Genomic DNA, 17243 nt, shown 5'->3' with positions numbered 1-17243 from the left:
CCCGACTTAATTCGACTACATTCCATTATCCTCGTTTTGCTTTTGTTGATGTTCATCTTATATCCTCCTTTCAAGACACTGTCCATTCCGTTCAACTGCTCTTCCAAGTCCTTTGCTGTCTCTGACGGAATTACAATGTTATCAGCGAACCTCAAAGTTTTTATTTCTTCTCCATGGACTTTAATATCTATTCTGAACTTTTCTTTTGTTTCCTTTACTGCTTGCTCAATATACAGATTGAATAACATCGGGGACAGGCTACAACCCTGTCTCACTCCCTTCCCAACCACTGCTTCCCTTTCATGTCCCTCGACTCTTATAACTGCCATTTGGTTTCTGTACAAATTGTAAATAGCCTTTCTCTCCATGTATTTTACCCCTGCCACCTTTAGAATTTGAAAGAGAGTATTCCAGTCAACATTGTCAAAAGCTTTCTCTAAGTCTACAAATGCTAGAAGCGTAGGTTTGCCTTTCCTTAATCTTTCTTCTAAGATAAGTCGTAAGGTCAGTATTGTCTCACGTGTTCCAATATTTCTACGGAATCCAAACTTATCTTCCCCGAGGTCGGCTCCTACCAGTTTTTCCATTCGTCTGTAAGGAATTTGCGTTAGTATTTTGCAGCTGTGACATATTAAACTGATAGTTCGGTAATTTTCACATCTGTCAACACCTGCTTTCTTTGGGATTGGAATTATTATATTCTTCTTGAAGCCTGAGCGTATTTCGCCTGTCTCATACGTCTTGCTCACCAGATGGTAGAGTTTTGTCATGACTGGCTCTCCCAAGGCCATCAGTAGTTCTAATGGAATGTTGTCTACTCCCGGGGCCTTGTTTCGACTCAGGTCTTTCAGTGCTCTGTCAAACTCTTCACGCAGTATCATATCTCCCATTTCATCTTCATCTACATCCTCTTTCATTTCCATAGTATTGTCCTCAAGTACATCGCCCTTGTATAGACCGTCTATATACGCCTTCCACCTTTCTGCTTTCCCTTCTTTGCTTAGAACTAGGTTTCCATCTGAGCTCTTGATATTCATACAAGTGGTTCTCTTTTCTCCAAAGGTCTCTTTAATTTTCCTGTTGGCAGTATCTATCTTACCCCTAGTGAGATAAGCCTCTACATCCTTACATTCGTCCTCTAGCCATCCCTGCTTAGCCATTTTGCACTTCCTGTCGATCTCATTTTTGAGGCGTCTGTATTCCTTTTTGCCTGCTTCATTTACTGCATTTTTATATTTTCTCCTTTCGTCAATTAAGTTCAATATTTCTTCTGTTACCCAAGGAGTTCTACTAGCCCTCGTCTTTTTACCTACTTGATCCTCTGCTGCCTTCACTACTTCATCCCTCAGAGCTACCCATTCTTCTTCTATTCTACTTCTTTCCCCCATTCCTGTCAATTGTTCCCTTATGCTCTCCTTGAAACTCTGTACAACCTCTGGTTCTTTCAGTTTATCCAGGTCCCATCTCCTTAAATTCCCACCTTTTTGCAGTTTCTTCAGTTTTAATCTACAGTTAATAACCAATAGATTGTGGTCAGAGTCCACATCTGCCCCTGGAAATGTCTTACAATTTAAAACCTGGTTCCTAAATCTCTGTCTTACCATTATATAATCTATCTGATACCTTTTAGTATCTCCAGGATTCTTCCAGGTATACAACCTTCTTTTATGATTCTTGAACCAAGTGTTAGCTATGATTAAGTTATGCTCTGTGCAAAATTCTACAAGGCGGCTTTCTCTTTCATTTCTTCCCCCCAATCCATATTCACCTACTATGTTTCCTTCTCTCCCTTTTCCTACTGACGAATTCCAGTCACCCATGACTATTAAATTTTCGTCTCCCTTCACTACCTGAATAATTTCTTTTATCTCGTCATACATTTCATCAATTTCTTCATCATCTGCAGAGCTAGTTGGCATATAAACTTGTACTACTGTAGTAGGCATGGGCTTTGTGTCTATCTTGGCCACAATAATGCGTTCACTATGCTGTTTGTAGTAGCTTACCCGCATTCCTATTTTTTTATTCATTATTAAACCTACTCCTGCATTACCCCTATTTGATTTTGTGTTTATAACCCTGTATTCACCCGACCAAAAGTCTTGTTCCTCCTGCCACCGAACTTCACTAATTCCCACTATATCTAACTTTAACCTATCCATTTCCCTTTTTAAATTTTCTAGTCTACCTGCCCGGTTAAGGGATTTGACATTCCACGCTCGGATCCGTAGAACGCCAGTTTTCTTTCTCCTGATAACGACGCCCTCTTGAGTTGTCCCCGCCCGGAAATCCGAATGGGGGACTATTTTACCTCCGGAATATTTTACCCAAGAGGATGCCATCATCATTTAACCATACAGTAAAGATGCATGCCCTCGGGAAAAATTACGGCCGTAGTTTCCCCTTGCTTTCAGCCGTTCGCAGTACCAGCACAGCAAGGTAATGTTGCAAGGCCAGGTCAGTCAATCATCCAGACTGTTGCCCCTGCAACTACTGAAAAGGCTGCTGCCCCTCTTCAGGAACCACATGTTTGTCTGGCCTCTCAACAGATACCCCTCCGTTGTGGTTGCACCTACGGTACGGCCATCCGTGTCGTTGAGGCACGCAAGCCTCCCCACCAACGTCAAGGTCCATGGGTCATGGGGCAGTTCAGAAATATATAGGTGCCAAATCGGATGATTCAAAAGTGGCTCAAATGGCTCTGAGCACTATGGTACTTAGCATCTGAGGTCATCAGTCCCCTAGTACTTTGAACTACTTAAACCTAACCAACCTAAGGACATCACTCACATCCATCCCCGAGGCAGGATTCGAACCTGTGACCGTAGCGGTCGCGTGGTTCCAGACTGAAGCGCCTATAACCGCTCGGCCACAGCGGCCGGCAAATCGGATGATTCTTTTTGACACACACTGTAAGTGGAACTCAGTCGATGTAACATAATAAGAACAGTGGAGCTTTTTCCATGTGCCATACTAAAATTATGGAAGTTAGTCCATGTGCTACAATGTAAAATATATGGAACCGTGATTTGCGTAGAGCTAAAATTTAATGCAGTGTTACCGCACCCCGTGCGTTGTAACAACCTCAAATCCTTCTTGGCTCTTTTCAGAAAGTGGTGGACAAGATGCTGCTGACACTTGTCTCACACTTCGGTGGGGAGGGGGGGGTGGGCTCCTGAGGCCATTGTCCATTGTGTTTGAGTACGGTTCTTGTGGAGATGCTCTTCATGTTTCAACTAGTTCCAAAAGCATGCTCAGTCTGTTCTATGTCAGCAGATTCCGTTCACTTAATTCCCATCTCCTGCAGTAAAGTGGGCACAATATACTTGTACAGGGGTCGGACAAAAATGTGGAAGCACCGCGAGGAACGCATGCTTGAAAATAAGTTCAGATGCTAGCTAAGTCTGTTTGACTACGAACGGCATTTATGCAATGTCCTCAATGCGTTTCAACTCTCAGTCGTGTTCTGTTTAGCTGTGGGTGCCTTGCGTCGGAGCCAAGTCAGTTAGAAAGTAGGCAAATTGTTGGTGCATGTATGCCCAGTGCTTCTGTAGCAAAGGTAGGAGAAGTGTTTGGTACTTCAAGAGGCACTGTATCGGATATTTATACCGCATGCAGGGAAAACGGAGAGCCATCATCCGCTGAGTCACAACGCGGACGAAAGTGTTTGTTGGGTGATTATGACAGACCGTCATTGAAGATGACTGTGAAGAATATAAGAGGGCAGCAGCTGCAAAAGTCACTGCAGAACTGAATCCTGTCAGAATGTGAACTGGATATTTGACAATATCCAGTTCACACCCTGGCTCGCTACTGAGTAGCTCAGTGGCGAGCCAGAATGTGAACTGGATATTCGACAAAGTTACGATCCCCCTTGAAAATGTCCTCCGCAGATGGGGACGAAAGATAGGGTTTTAAAGTGAAATCCATTCGAGCAGGGCATAATAGCCCATAATATTTTATTAATTGTGATATTTGCGGCTGTGAAAGTTTATATTTTATAATTTCAGGATGAGCCGGAATTTCAAAACCATTCATCATTTATGGAAATGCCCGTAATAGGAGAAAGTGATGCCGAAGCCGTAAAACCTGCGACTGTGGAGCTATGAAAGGATGTCATTTGGTCACATCAGTTTTGTTGCACACTGTTTCCAACTTCTGGCCGAGTTTACGTCCCAATAGTGAAACATGTGGTTCCGCTGATGATTTCGACAGCCATATTGTGGTTTTCAATGTGCCTCTTAGGTACTGTGCAAGGTCGTATTTCTGCCAAGTATTGTGTGACCATTCTGACTGCTCAGGTCCATTGCATGGTACAATGTTTGTTCAGCAACGGTGATGCTGTGTTCCAAGACGACGGTGCCCCTGTTCACACAGATCTATTGTCTAGCACTGGTTTCGCGAGTACGAGGATGAATTATCGCATTTCTGCTGTCCACCGTAGTCACTGAATCTCAGTATTACTGAGCCTACTGGTGTATTTTGGAGAACAGGGTGCGTGGTCGCTATCGCCTTCCATCATCTGTACTGGAACTGTTCACAATTTTGCAGGAAGAAAACCACACACGACCTTATTTATCCATTGCGAGACAACTGGAAGCTATTTTGAACGCCAATGGGTTTCCTTCGTTATACTGTGCATAGTAATGCGTTGTGGTTTTGATGTTTGCACATTTTCGTCCACCTCTTGTAAACGAGGGTTGTCCAGTAAGTATGTTCCGATCGGTCGCGAAATGGAAACCACTGGGAAAATGCGGTAAAACTTTGCACAGGTGTGTTTGGCAGCATCTCTAGCCCTTCATTTGGCAAATGGTGAAAATAAAAAAAAATTAAAAAATTCAGTGCTTATATTTATTTATTATGCTTAAAGAAATACAATTCAGTCAGTTTTAGAAATTTTTGACAAAAATTATGAAAATTATGAAATGTTGCTTATAAGCAACATTGCCAGCAGTAGACCACATTTATATATATTAAAGAAAAAAAGCGTTTGCCAATAACCTCAAGCAAAAGGTTTCCTGTACGTGAATAATTTAATTTATAAACACATTTATGCATTCCTGCTGTGTAATGGAACTGTTTCATTTTCCCATCTAGTTCTTCTTGCAGTGGAATTTTTGGAAACAGTTCCTCTTTGGAACGAAGCACAATACTAGATTGCATTTTGAACACATGACTGTAGAAAATCCAGGTGGGCAATAACAACGACCTTTGGGACCGTATACAGGCCAACGCTCCATATTATCAAATCGGACATCTTGTGTAACAGTCGGAGCTGTTGGCTTCCTCCTCGTCTTTTGTGGTGGTGTTATGTCTATTGAGGACCTTCCTACTTTCCTTTTCCCTGAAAACATCAAACCATTTGCAATATCTGCCCTGAATGACTTCAGTGAGGTCTTCAGAGATTCTTTTCGAAATATCAGCCAGGCATTTACAACACTCAGATTTGGCATAAATCCAAAGACTCTCATGTACCAACACCTAGTTTTCATTGGTACTCTGTAGAGCTCTATCAGCATACCAGCAAGATCAACTCCTCCCATATGCTTGTTGTACTGACGTACAATACTAGGACAGGGCACTTCAATTCTTCTTTTTTCATTGCTGTCCCATCATTTTACTGTTGAGAGTGATTGGACACCACAAATTGAGCTTGCAAGTGTCACGATTTTATTGTTTTGAATATCCACCGTAAGCATATGTAATATACTAATGGCACATGTCCCAACTTTGGGCAATGTTGCTCACAGGCAACATAAAAGTTTTGTACTATTTACGTAATTCAAAACAATATTAGATGGAAATATTTCTGCTGTACACTCACCTCTGGGTATTTCTTGAAGAAAATCTGCTAAGATTACTGCCAATTTATTGAAATCCACTCTTTCAGAACCAAAATAACACACCCCTGTTGCTCACATGAGGAGATCTCTGTAACACCACTGCACAAACTGCCATCTCGTGTGGAAAACCTTGAACTATTACAACAACTGTGTAAAGGACCGTTGCCTGGAGGCAACAATGCCAGTAAAAGGCACTGGGAAGTATTTGTTGTCCCATAAGGCCAACGTAAATTTGATGTTGCTTGAGAGCAACACTGCCAAATAAAGGGCTAGTATGCCCGTCGATCGTGTCGCGTCGCTCTTTTCAGTTTTAAGTGAACAGTGAGCACGTAAAGATGCGTAGGATATAGCGTCTCCCGCCAAGTATGAGGGCCTGGTTAGAGATCTCGCATGTGTCATGCAGCCAACATAACACAACTGTCGAGCAATTCCTTCTTCGTGCCAATTCTCGGCCGCACACTGCAGGGGCAATCAAGACGCTCCTGCATCGTTTCCGATGAGAAGTGTTTCATCACCACAATACAGTTCGTAATTGGCTCCCCCTGAGTCTCATCTCTGCTAATAAGAACCGCTGGCTATGAAGATAAAATTTTTCCACAGACAACGAGCTGCAGACCAGTGCAGATAACTGGCCGAAAGCACAGGCAGCCGCTTTCTATGACGAGGATAATGGAAAGTTGACACAACACTACGACAAAACTCGAAGCTGGAGCTGCAACTATGTAGAGAAGTAGGTGGAAGGTGTACCTAACTGTTGCAAATAAAACGTTTCTGGTTTTGACTGTGGTTTCCACTTCGCGACCGATCGGAACTTACTTTCTGGACGGACCTCGTATTACCACCCTGAAAGGTGAAAGCATCGTTGGAATGTTGACTGCAGGGCTCGACAATAGGTTGGACGAGGACGATCCCGATGACAAACAGCTCTGCAGATGAATCGCGGAAAAAAACGCTAAAAGAACCGTACACGTGACAATCGTTTGGGCTACATCTGGTTTAGACGGATGATTTCCGAGGAGTTGCTTTTTGAAAATTTTTCTGTGTCTCGTCTGTCCTGCCAGCGATATGACAGCGTGCGTTGTCGTACAATAGCAAAGACCCTTTTCTCAGAAAAAATGCTAGTTTTTTCTGTCTACTGCCATTACTAAAACATGGATATAATAACACTTTACATTTGGAATCGACATTCACAGTTTGCTCTTCTGGAAGGAATATCTGCGTCTACATCTTTCGTTGTGTGGCCGAGAGCACTTATCGAGATCTATAACGCTGACCTATGTTTTGTGATAAGCGAATCTATCAAAGCCAAAGTTATTTTTATACAAGACTGCACGTCCGTTGGGTTGGTTTTGGATTGTTTTGGGGAGGAGATCAGACAGCGAGATCATCAGACTCATCGGACAAGGGAAGGAGGGGAAGGAAGTCGGCCGTGCCCTTTCAAAGGAACCACTCCGGCACTTGCTTCGAGCGAATAAGGGAAACCACGAAAAGCTAAATCAGAATGGCCGGACGCGGGATTGAACCGTCGTCCTCCAGAATGCAAGTCCAGTGTGCTAGCCACGGCGCCACCTCGCTCGGTTGCACGCACCTATTGTAAGCCATTACCAAAAAGAATCAGTATGCATGAATCTCCGTCACACCTACGTGGCAGGCATCCGTACCAGCTTGGCGGTGTCCTTGGTTGCCTATGCGTAGGGTGACATTTAACGCAGTCTTGTGTTACAGGCAGGACAACGAAACTGTGTGTGTCTGTCAAGGATATAGTAGACACGCACAATGCAGTTATGAAAAGAGAAAGAACTGCATTGCCAACAGTTGCCAACAGTTGATTAAAATGTTCTTTTCATTCAGTTCACAATTTAAAAGACATCTTTTCGATTTATCCCGGGAACTTTCGCTTTGTAAGTGTATCTAAAACTAGGACCCATAGCGGTAACATTTTCTGAAAAGACAGTTTCCGTTCACGTCCATTCAACAGAGTTCCGTGGCTAACTCCAGTTATCAGCTCAAAATTGCGATACGTATCCTATTGACACTCAGTACCAACTCTTCCACTTAAACATCACGTTGTAACATTTCTGGCTTACTTTAATTTACCGTGGCGCTTATCACTCTAAATGACATTTACGTTTTTGATGGATTTTTCAGTTTCTATAGACAGATATGCTAAACCTGTGTTGCTGCACTACGAATCTGGAACCTCGATGTTGAGCACCCATAAGCCCCCCCCCCCCCCCCCCCCCCACCCCCCCAACGAATCTGGATGTAAGAAAATTGGGGTACAATATTAAATATTGTGATGAAATACTGTATCGAGTCTGAAGGATTGATTTAACTCGCCGTTTTATTTGCTTCTTCGTAACTATTTATTTCAATATTACACAAATTCTTAGAAAGGAGTCATCCGCATCCACTGTCGCTCAAACAGCGCCACAACCCACGGAGATTAGCAAGGCAAGGTCAAGGCGCGGAAACATCGCTCGATGTCATCCCAGAATTGCTCTATAGCATGGTTACAAGTTAACCTGGAAAAACTGCGCAAGCACATTAACGCCGATGAAGTTTTTCTCAAGCCATTGTGATGCTATTCGGGATCGGTGTGTGGCGCGTCGTCTTGCTGAAAGTACAGATCACTTCCGCAATGCTCAGGTGCGAATCGAGGCCTCTGTTCTTGGGGGGGGAGGAGCGTCCCAGTTTGTTACGGTCTTTCTATCCCCCCCCCCCCCCCAAACCAAAAACTTGTCTCTTGTCTCCAGTCTCCTTTTGACGCGCGAGAGGCTCCTAGTATTTTAATAGTTGTAACAATAAAATATGTAAAATGTTTTAATGCCCAGATCTACAGAGCTGAAAATAAACAGGCCTACTTTTTTTTCCTGTTTATTTCTATATACAAACATGTACATTTAGTGGTTTCCATTGTAATTGCAACAAATTCCGAGGCCATAAGACTGCATCTTCAGGAACATAATGTGGCAGTCGATATACAATACATGCGCAAGTACGCGGTGTTTATAAATTAGTTATACAAAAGTAACATTTAATTGTGAAACAGGTGAATAACTAACAGAAATGTTTAATGCAGCATCGAATGCAGTATATCTTCAATTTTTATTTACAAATGTTAAATGTTGCTGCCTTTTCCAACACGAAAAATATCTCATCTGTAATCAGTTTCCTGCCAAGTACTGTGAAGTAAGTCTTCCAATGCATGGTGACAACTGCTTGCGTTATCTGTTGTCTCAGCTCGTCGACGTTTCGTGGAAGCGGAGGAATAAACACTCTGTCTTTAAAGTAACCTCACACGCAGAAGACCATTGGGGTTAAATCAGGTGATCGTTGTGGGTAGGACATTGTTCCTCCACGTATAATCCAACTCGACACATTCCCAAGGAAATACGCGACAATTTCACGATATTAATGTGGTGGCGTCAACATGCTGTAAAATAAATTCTGTGCCCATATCCCGTTGCAGTTGAGGTATTTGATAATGTTCAAAGATGTCCAGGTACAATGTGCCAGTTACAATTGAGTCGGCAAAAATAGAGTGGACCGTAGATCTAATTACAGCCTAAAGCGCAAGAACATTTACATTAAGTGAATCCCATACACGTTCGATTACATAACGTGGTTTCTGCTCATTCCATATCCGAAAATTCTGCCGACTGACTGTATCGCAGGTATGGAAGGTGATTTGTCACTGAACACGATTTTGTTACGAAAATCATCGTCAGTCTGTATTTTGTTTAAAATTACTATAAAAAACTCAGCTCGCTTTTCTTTGGCATTTTCTCTTGGAGCTCACAACAGTTCCGTTTTGTAGGGTTTGAATGACAGGCGTTTCCGTAATACCTTCCACACTGTAACACTGGGCATATTCAATTCTAAACTGGCACGTCTTATTGATATACTTGGACTACAAATGTAAGACTGCCGAACTTGTTCAACTGCTGCGTGAGAGACTGCTGGCCAACCCTTACCCGGCGTCCTATGTGATATACAGCCAGTTCGAGACGTGCAGCGATACGTCGACCGAAAGCATCCCAGAAATGCTCGAAGGTGTTTAGGTCTGGAGAACAGGCAGTCCACTCCATTCGCCTGATATCTTCTGTTTCAAGGTACTCCTCCACGATGGCAGCTCGGTGGGGCCGTGTGTTATCATCCATCAGAAGGAAGGTGGGACCCACTGCACCCCTGAAAAGGCGGACATACTGGTGCAAAATGACGTCCCGATACACCTGACCTGTTACAGTTCCTCTGTCAAAGACATGCACGGGTGTACGTGCACCAATCATAATACCACCGCACACCATCAAACCACGACCTCCATACTGGTCCCTTTCAAGGACATTAAAGGATTGGTATCTGGTTCCTGGTTCACGCCAGATGGAAACCCGGAGAGAATCACTGTTCAGATTATACTTGGACTCGTCCGTGAACATAACCTGGGACCACTGTTCCAATGACCATGTGCTGTGTTCTTGACACTAGGCTTTACGGGTTCTCCTGTGACCAGAGGTCAGTGGGATGCACCTTGCAGGTCTTCGGGCGAATAAACCATGGTGAGATATCGGTCTTGTTGTGGTGTTGTGCACTGTGGACGTCTCGTACTGTAGCGCCTGGACAGGTTTCCTGTCTGCTGGAATCGTTGTCTTAATCTTGTGATCACACTTTGTGGCACACAGAGGGCCCGTGCTACGACCTGCTGTGTTTGACCAGCCTCCACTCTCCCTAATATTCTACCCCTCATAACATCATCAATATGTGTTCTTTGAGCCATTTTCAACACACAGTCTCCATTAGCACGTCTGAAAACGCCTGCACACTTACTCGCTGCACCGTACTCTGACACGCACCAACACACCTCTGCGTATGTAGACTGCTGTCAGCGGCACCGTGCGACGACCGCAGGTCAAACGCACCGCATGGTCATACCCCGAGGTGGTTTAAACCCGCAATCCTCCCACCAGGGCGTTGTTTCACCATGTATCAGCATTACCCTTAATTTATGAGCATGAGTGTATATCGGTAAAACGAATATCGCACTAGCCTACTCTGGGAGCGCTTCGTCGAATGGGCACATAAAATTCTGATTTAAAGATCATTTTGTTTGAAACGAGGAACAGACCGAACCATCCGGTTGACACTGGGCGTCATATGAAAGACATGATGAGCAGAATTTGTTTGGGCCGACGTCTTCTATTAGTTGCGACAACGAAATAGCAAGTATGTGCCAAAACACCAGTAAAAAAAAAGCCAGACGACCCATAGGAGAGACACACGGTATATTCTCTACAAACTGCTGTGAAGTGTATGGCACATAGCACTTCCCACCGCACATTTATTAGGGCTTCTTGACTTTTCATTCGCGTAAGGAGCGCGGGAAAAAACACTGCTTCAGTGACTCTGTGCACGCTGTAATCAGTCTAATATTGCCTCCGCGATCCCTACGGGAGCGATACATGAGGGACTGTAGTGCGTTCCCAGATTCCTCAGTTAATATTGTTTGTCAGAACTTTTGAAGTAGGCTTTCACAGAATAGTGTCTGCCAGTTGAGGTTTTTCAGCGGCTTGGTGTCACTTTCTCGAGGGTCAAACAAATCTGTGACCATACATATCACCTTCTTTGTGTACCTTCAATATCCAATAATAGGATGGATCCTACACGCTGGAGCGGTGTTCTAGGATGGGTTTTACGGTAGTTCTCTAAGCAATCTACGTTTGTAGACTGACTGCATTTTCCCATAATCCGATCAATGAACCGAGCCTGCCACCTGTTTTACTTACAACCAGGCCTATGTGATCATCCCATTTCATACTACCACAAATTGTTTCATCCAAGTGTTTGCATGAGTTGACTGACTGTAACCCGCCTGACATCTGGACCTCCTGTGCCGCAGGTGTCGGATTTGCGGGAGCTGGACCTGCGAGACAACGCCATCCACACCATAGACGAGGACGCATTGAAGGGCCTGCACAGCCTGACCAGCATCGCGCTGGACCGCAATAAGATCCAGACGGTGCCGCCACAGCTCTTCGACGACTGTCCGGAGATAGAATACGTGAGTACTTATCTCTCATAGTTCCTTCCAAAGCCGTGACGGACGTCTTGTGTTTTTTTTTTCTTTCTTGTGATTTCATTCCCCTGCCCCATATGAGCAGTGGAGGGCTGGCAGCGGCACAGTCTGCTGCTCTTCAGCTGAGTGAACAGCTAATACAAGAAGAAAACGTTACATATAAAGGCGATAAATAAGGGGGACATAGAGTAAGAGGAGATAATGGAGGTAAAAATACACTGATATGGAGACGTTCATGGGGGTCAATTAAAAAAGTCGACGTAAAGGTACAGAACACAGTTGCGATTTGTAGAGCATAAAAAAGACACTGAAGTCACACGCACAGGTTAAAAGTTGGCCACAGTATTAAAAACACTCCAGAACAACACACTTTAAACCCACTTGGAGCACACACAATGAAGGATAAAACTGCCAGGTGGGACCTGCCAAGGGAGAGTCGTCTTGTGTAAGTGAAGTGCAAATAAATTTAAACCTCTTGCAATTGTTCCCTGAGCACGTGTGAGGAAAAGAGAATTATATTCGTGCTTGTGGCAGTGTTCACATTTGTTTTATGTTCGTTTGTGTCTTTTGATATTCTACCAACACTCTGCGCACAAAAAATAATAAGTGTTTTGTAAATTACGTAAAAAATTGAAAACAAACGTATTTCTTACGATGCATTTAACGTTAAGAGGCGGCCGGCTTTTTCACCGCTTGGGGCGCTACTGTCGCTCCAACAGTAAGATGGTAATAATTGTCCCAGCACTAACTTGTCACGACTGTACGTATAATGTCTCCGTACATGATCAAACGAGTTGTCCAACTTTACTAGGCTTGTCAAATATTTCACTGTGTATGGCGCTTTTCGACGTGTTTGTCAAACATAGACCAAGATGGCGAACGATGTTTGTGTTAATGTTTCGCCACATACATTTAGTGAAAAAGACTTTTATTGCAACTTAGCTCAGTGTATCGTGAATTTCCTCGACTGTGGAAACTATGGTAAAGGATATAAACAAAATGTGACTGGCTATTACCAAAATGGTATAGGTGTCACCTCTTTCCCAAGGTAAATGACACAGGAAGAAGTTAAGAAGAAAACCAGTATTCTATGCCCAACATACAAACGGGAGAGGACGATACAGGCTGTATGATATTTTTCTCATATTTTTGGGTCACGGTCATGTAATAAAGTTTAAATGATATTTCCGCCATTCGACCGTGCAAACGTCTTTATTTTATCTTTATATCATGATTTCGGCCTTAGGCCATTATCAAATACAGCAGTGTTGGGCATAGTCAGACCTTATCAAGTGAAGTGATCATCAAGATCTATCGAACTGGGTGTCCCAGCGTGAAGATAAGTACAAAATCAGAAAGAAATATGGCAGACAGTTAGTAAACATGTTTTCTAACTGAATGAAAACAAGTAACTCCCATAACATCTTTTCAGACAATTTTCAGTGCACATGTAACGACTGTATTGATATTCATTCTGTGGCTCAGTTGTTCCGTGGTTGTCAACCAGTGACTTCCATAGCATATTTTGAGACCTTGTTCACTGCGCATATAACGATTTTACTGATGTTTATTATGTGTTTCAGTTGTTCTATGGCTGGAAACATGTTTGCTACCTGTCTACTATACATTTTTGTGATTTTGTACGTAGATAGTACCGGAACACTAAGTTCAGTAGATGTTGACTATGACTTCACTTAAAAATGTCTGGTTATATCCAACATTGTTGTACTTGATAATGAATTAAGGCCGAAATGACGACAGTAATGTAAAATAAAGAAGTTTGTACAGTCAGATGGCGTAAACATTCAAACATGTAGGTTTCCACGTTTTGTAAACTGTCATTGCAGGACCAAGTAGAAGGCAATAAATTTTCGCATACTGGTGTCCTCCTTTATAGTGTGAGTGCGAATTAACTAAGTAACTATCAATAAGTCATTAAAAGTTTCACTTTCCATTCGGAGAAAGTTGATATAATCATAACTTTCCGAGTGTAACATTTCCTTTGACAGGTTCTCATGTGCATATTTCTCTCGTTTTAAACTATTGCCTGGACCGGCGTCTTGTTTTATTCTTCTTTTAACACAGTGCTAGACTCAATGCTAGAAATGCCTTATTTGTATTTATAACCATTCATCATTCATCTCAATCACGGTCGGAGGAAGGCAATGGCAAACCACCTCCACTAGGACCTTGCCTAGCGGGCTCCCGCATCCTCCCCTACGCTCCTAGGAGTATGGGACCTCACATCATCATCATCATCATCATCATCATCAACCATTCCAACTAGTGTACAAATACAGCATATATGAACAGTGTCTGCTTCACAAGTTATGTTAAATTAACAGGCTTGTTGGATCTTGTACGGGCTTGTTTGACAAATCTGTCGGAGCGTATTTAACAATCCAGTTTGATCGTTTACAAGCCCCATTAGATTGTGGTTCTGCCGCGCGCCCTTCAGCGCAGCGTTAACTGGTGGTGTTGTTCGCAGGTGAGCCTGAGCGAGAACCCGCTGATGCTGCCGGCGTCGGGCCCGTTCTTCAGCGCGCCCACGCTCAGCGTCATCGACATCAGCAAGTGCGGCCTGCGCAGCCTGCCGGACGACACCTTCTCCGAGATGCCCATGCTGCACGTCATCTACCTCGCAGACAACCCGCAGATCGGACAGGTAACGCGACACGAGCCGCCATCTTGAAGGTGGAGGGGAAGAAAGTAGGGGGTAAGGGAGGAACTAATAATATCAGCTCCATCGGGTTTTTATGCGAAATCAACGGCTCGAACCCAGGATCTCCTTCCTACTAGGCAATTGCGTTAACCACTGGCCCACCTAGGCACAGTGTTTGTCGCAAATGCGCGGACCATCTCGGCCTCTCCCCAGCCGAATGACATTCCCACCTAGCGCTACCTACCTGCAGTCCCTGTCAATGTACTCCATGCTCGCTAATTTGATTCCCGCTGGAGGTCGAACGTAAACGTGTATCTGCACTGAAGGCTGTCGATTCATTGTCCATCAAGGCGAATCGATTATATGAATGTGTGGTGTCCCTCCTTTCGGACAAAAGCAACAAGTTCCAGAGGCTTCATTTTGTAGTCATTAAACTCATACAGTCAGGAATTGATTCTAGAATTATTGTGAGCTCCCTTTAGCTTACAAGGGGACCCTCCATACTGTAAATAACCCCCCCCCCCCCAAATTCTATAAGTCCCTCCAGATCCTTGAGCGTCATGCACTCCGCCTCGCCTTCCGTATACGTCTCCCGTCCCCCACTCGGATCTTCTATGACCTCGTTCCTTTCCCCCATCTGCTCCTATTCCTCGAACATCTCTACATGCTTTACACCTCCCGCCGCCTTGATCCCCCTCACCCCCTGGTTGCTCCTCTCTTCTCCCGTCCCCGCCCCCTGCTACGCCTTCACTGTTGTGTCCCCCCTCCCCTCCATCTCTACACCCTGCATCTCCTTTCCCAAGGTGGCTTCCATCAAATCCCCTACCCAGATGATGCCCTCTCTCCCTCCATTTATCCCTCCTATCAACTCTGATCCTCACCCCCCTCCTTTCCTCTGTCCTTTCCCTGGGCTCCCTCTTCCCCCCCTTCCATCGTGTTTTCTCCCCGCCTACCCTCTTCCTACCTCCCTTCTCCCCCCCCCCCTGAGTCCTTTTGTATTGCCCCCCTCTTGTGGGTCTCGTCTTCCATCAGCTCCTTTCCCCCCTCCCCCTCTTCGTTTTTCCTCTCCTTCCCCCCTTTTTTATTTTCCCATCATCTGTCCAGGTTCCCCCCACCTGCGTTCGGCTGTGGTATGTCATATTTGCCAACTTTTTAGTGCAGTGTTCAAGTGAATGTTCAGTGTTGTTCGTCTTTCCAGAGTGTTGCGAACAGAAATCATGCTGTCGCTGGGTGTGAATTTTATGCATCTTGCGAACAGAAACCAGACTGTCGCCCTGTTTTTTTAATTGTCTGTCTATTATTTTACCTGTCTGCTTCATATGTAATTCATTAGCATCATCATCCCTTTGTTTCTATGTTTTAAGTTCGACGTTTTTTTCCGTCATATTACCATTTAAGTCTCCGATTTTATCGCCTGTTTTTATTGTTTATTATCTTCATCTTTTTAAAACAAATCCTGTGGGCTGAAGAGCGGCATACTAAGCTGCTGCCAGCCCGCCCCCTTCGGGGGGAATCGAAACTCAATAAAGAAAAAAAAATGTAAATCACGGATTTTGATGCGCTTCAAATATGTTGTAGAGGCACTTACCCTGAGTACGTGGCTACCCGGTTTTTTAGCGACGGGCCTTGGTTTTTGAGAACATCGATTTTGAAGGTCATTGCGTGGTTTATATAACCGTAACATCACGTATGTTCCGAGTAAGTCAGCGTAGCGCAGTGGTAAAGGTTCACAGCTACTGCGCTGGAGGTACCGTGTTCGAATGCTGCTCGTATACTTTTTTTTCTTCAAAATCGACCGAATTTTTCAATTTTACTTCAAAGAAAGTCAACAAACAGTGTAAGGTGTACGAAATTAAGATCTGTTAAGTTATTAATTTTTTCAAGTATTCATTCCGTTTGTGGTTCGCTTCATATTCTCCCAATTCATCTTCTTCGTTGAAATGTATCAGTTCATCATCAATAATGATGTCCGCCCCCGGTAGCTGAGTGGTCAGCGCGACGGATTGTCAATCCTAAGGGCCCGGGTTCGCTTCCCGGCTGGGTCGGAGGTTTTCTCGGCTCAGGGACTGGGCGTTGTGTTGTCCTAATCATCATCATTTCATCCCCATCGACGCGCAAGTCGCCAAAGCGGCGTCAAATCGAAAGACTTTCACGAGGCGAACGGTCTACCCAAGAGGAGGCCCTCGTCACTCGACATTACTATCAATAATGATCTGTCTTTCGGCCAAGAGATCCTGTATTGCGATACATATCTCATCGCAAATTGCAACGGAATTGGCAGAGATCACGCTAGGCGGTGTATTTGTTACGAGATTCAAATCGCGGAGTAGATTTTCGGCGTATATTAAATAATTTTGTGATTTCGCCTTTTGATTCTGCGTTCAACTCCTCTACTTGTGGATCTTCTTCTGGCTGAACTACTGCAGAAACACTTGGTTCTTTCATTTCACAGAATTTTTCTAACACATGGCACTAGAGACGCTTTGCGAGCAACTGACGCTTTAGTTAGATGCTAACGTAAAGGAATGTAGCTCGCAACCTCATTGGCCTAACCATTGGGGTTCCCGTTGCGGCTAACGGTATTCACGGGAGAAGGGACGATAATGGGCGGAGATCGATATCAGGTAATACAAGAAGCGACCGTTGTACGAACATTTGGAACTCC

At 44.1% G+C, this 17243-nt stretch overlaps 1 protein-coding gene across 1 annotated transcript in view; it reads left to right on the top strand.

Annotated features, from left to right (window-relative positions):
• The window catches only part of LOC124595216 (leucine-rich repeat-containing G-protein coupled receptor 5-like), a 377880-nt gene that overhangs the window by 325034 nt on the left and 35603 nt on the right, over positions 1-17243 (top strand). Inside the window, exons 3-4 of the mRNA XM_047133860.1 lie at positions 11740-11901; positions 14405-14581. Coding sequence (XP_046989816.1) covers positions 11740-11901; positions 14405-14581 — 339 coding nt within the window. The remainder of the gene's footprint in view (positions 1-11739; positions 11902-14404; positions 14582-17243) is intronic.

The sequence above is a fragment of the Schistocerca americana genome, chromosome 2 (assembly GCF_021461395.2).
Source record: "Schistocerca americana isolate TAMUIC-IGC-003095 chromosome 2, iqSchAmer2.1, whole genome shotgun sequence".
Classification (NCBI taxonomy): domain Eukaryota; kingdom Metazoa; phylum Arthropoda; class Insecta; order Orthoptera; family Acrididae; genus Schistocerca; species Schistocerca americana.
This window is presented reverse-complemented; position numbering and strand designations above follow the sequence as displayed.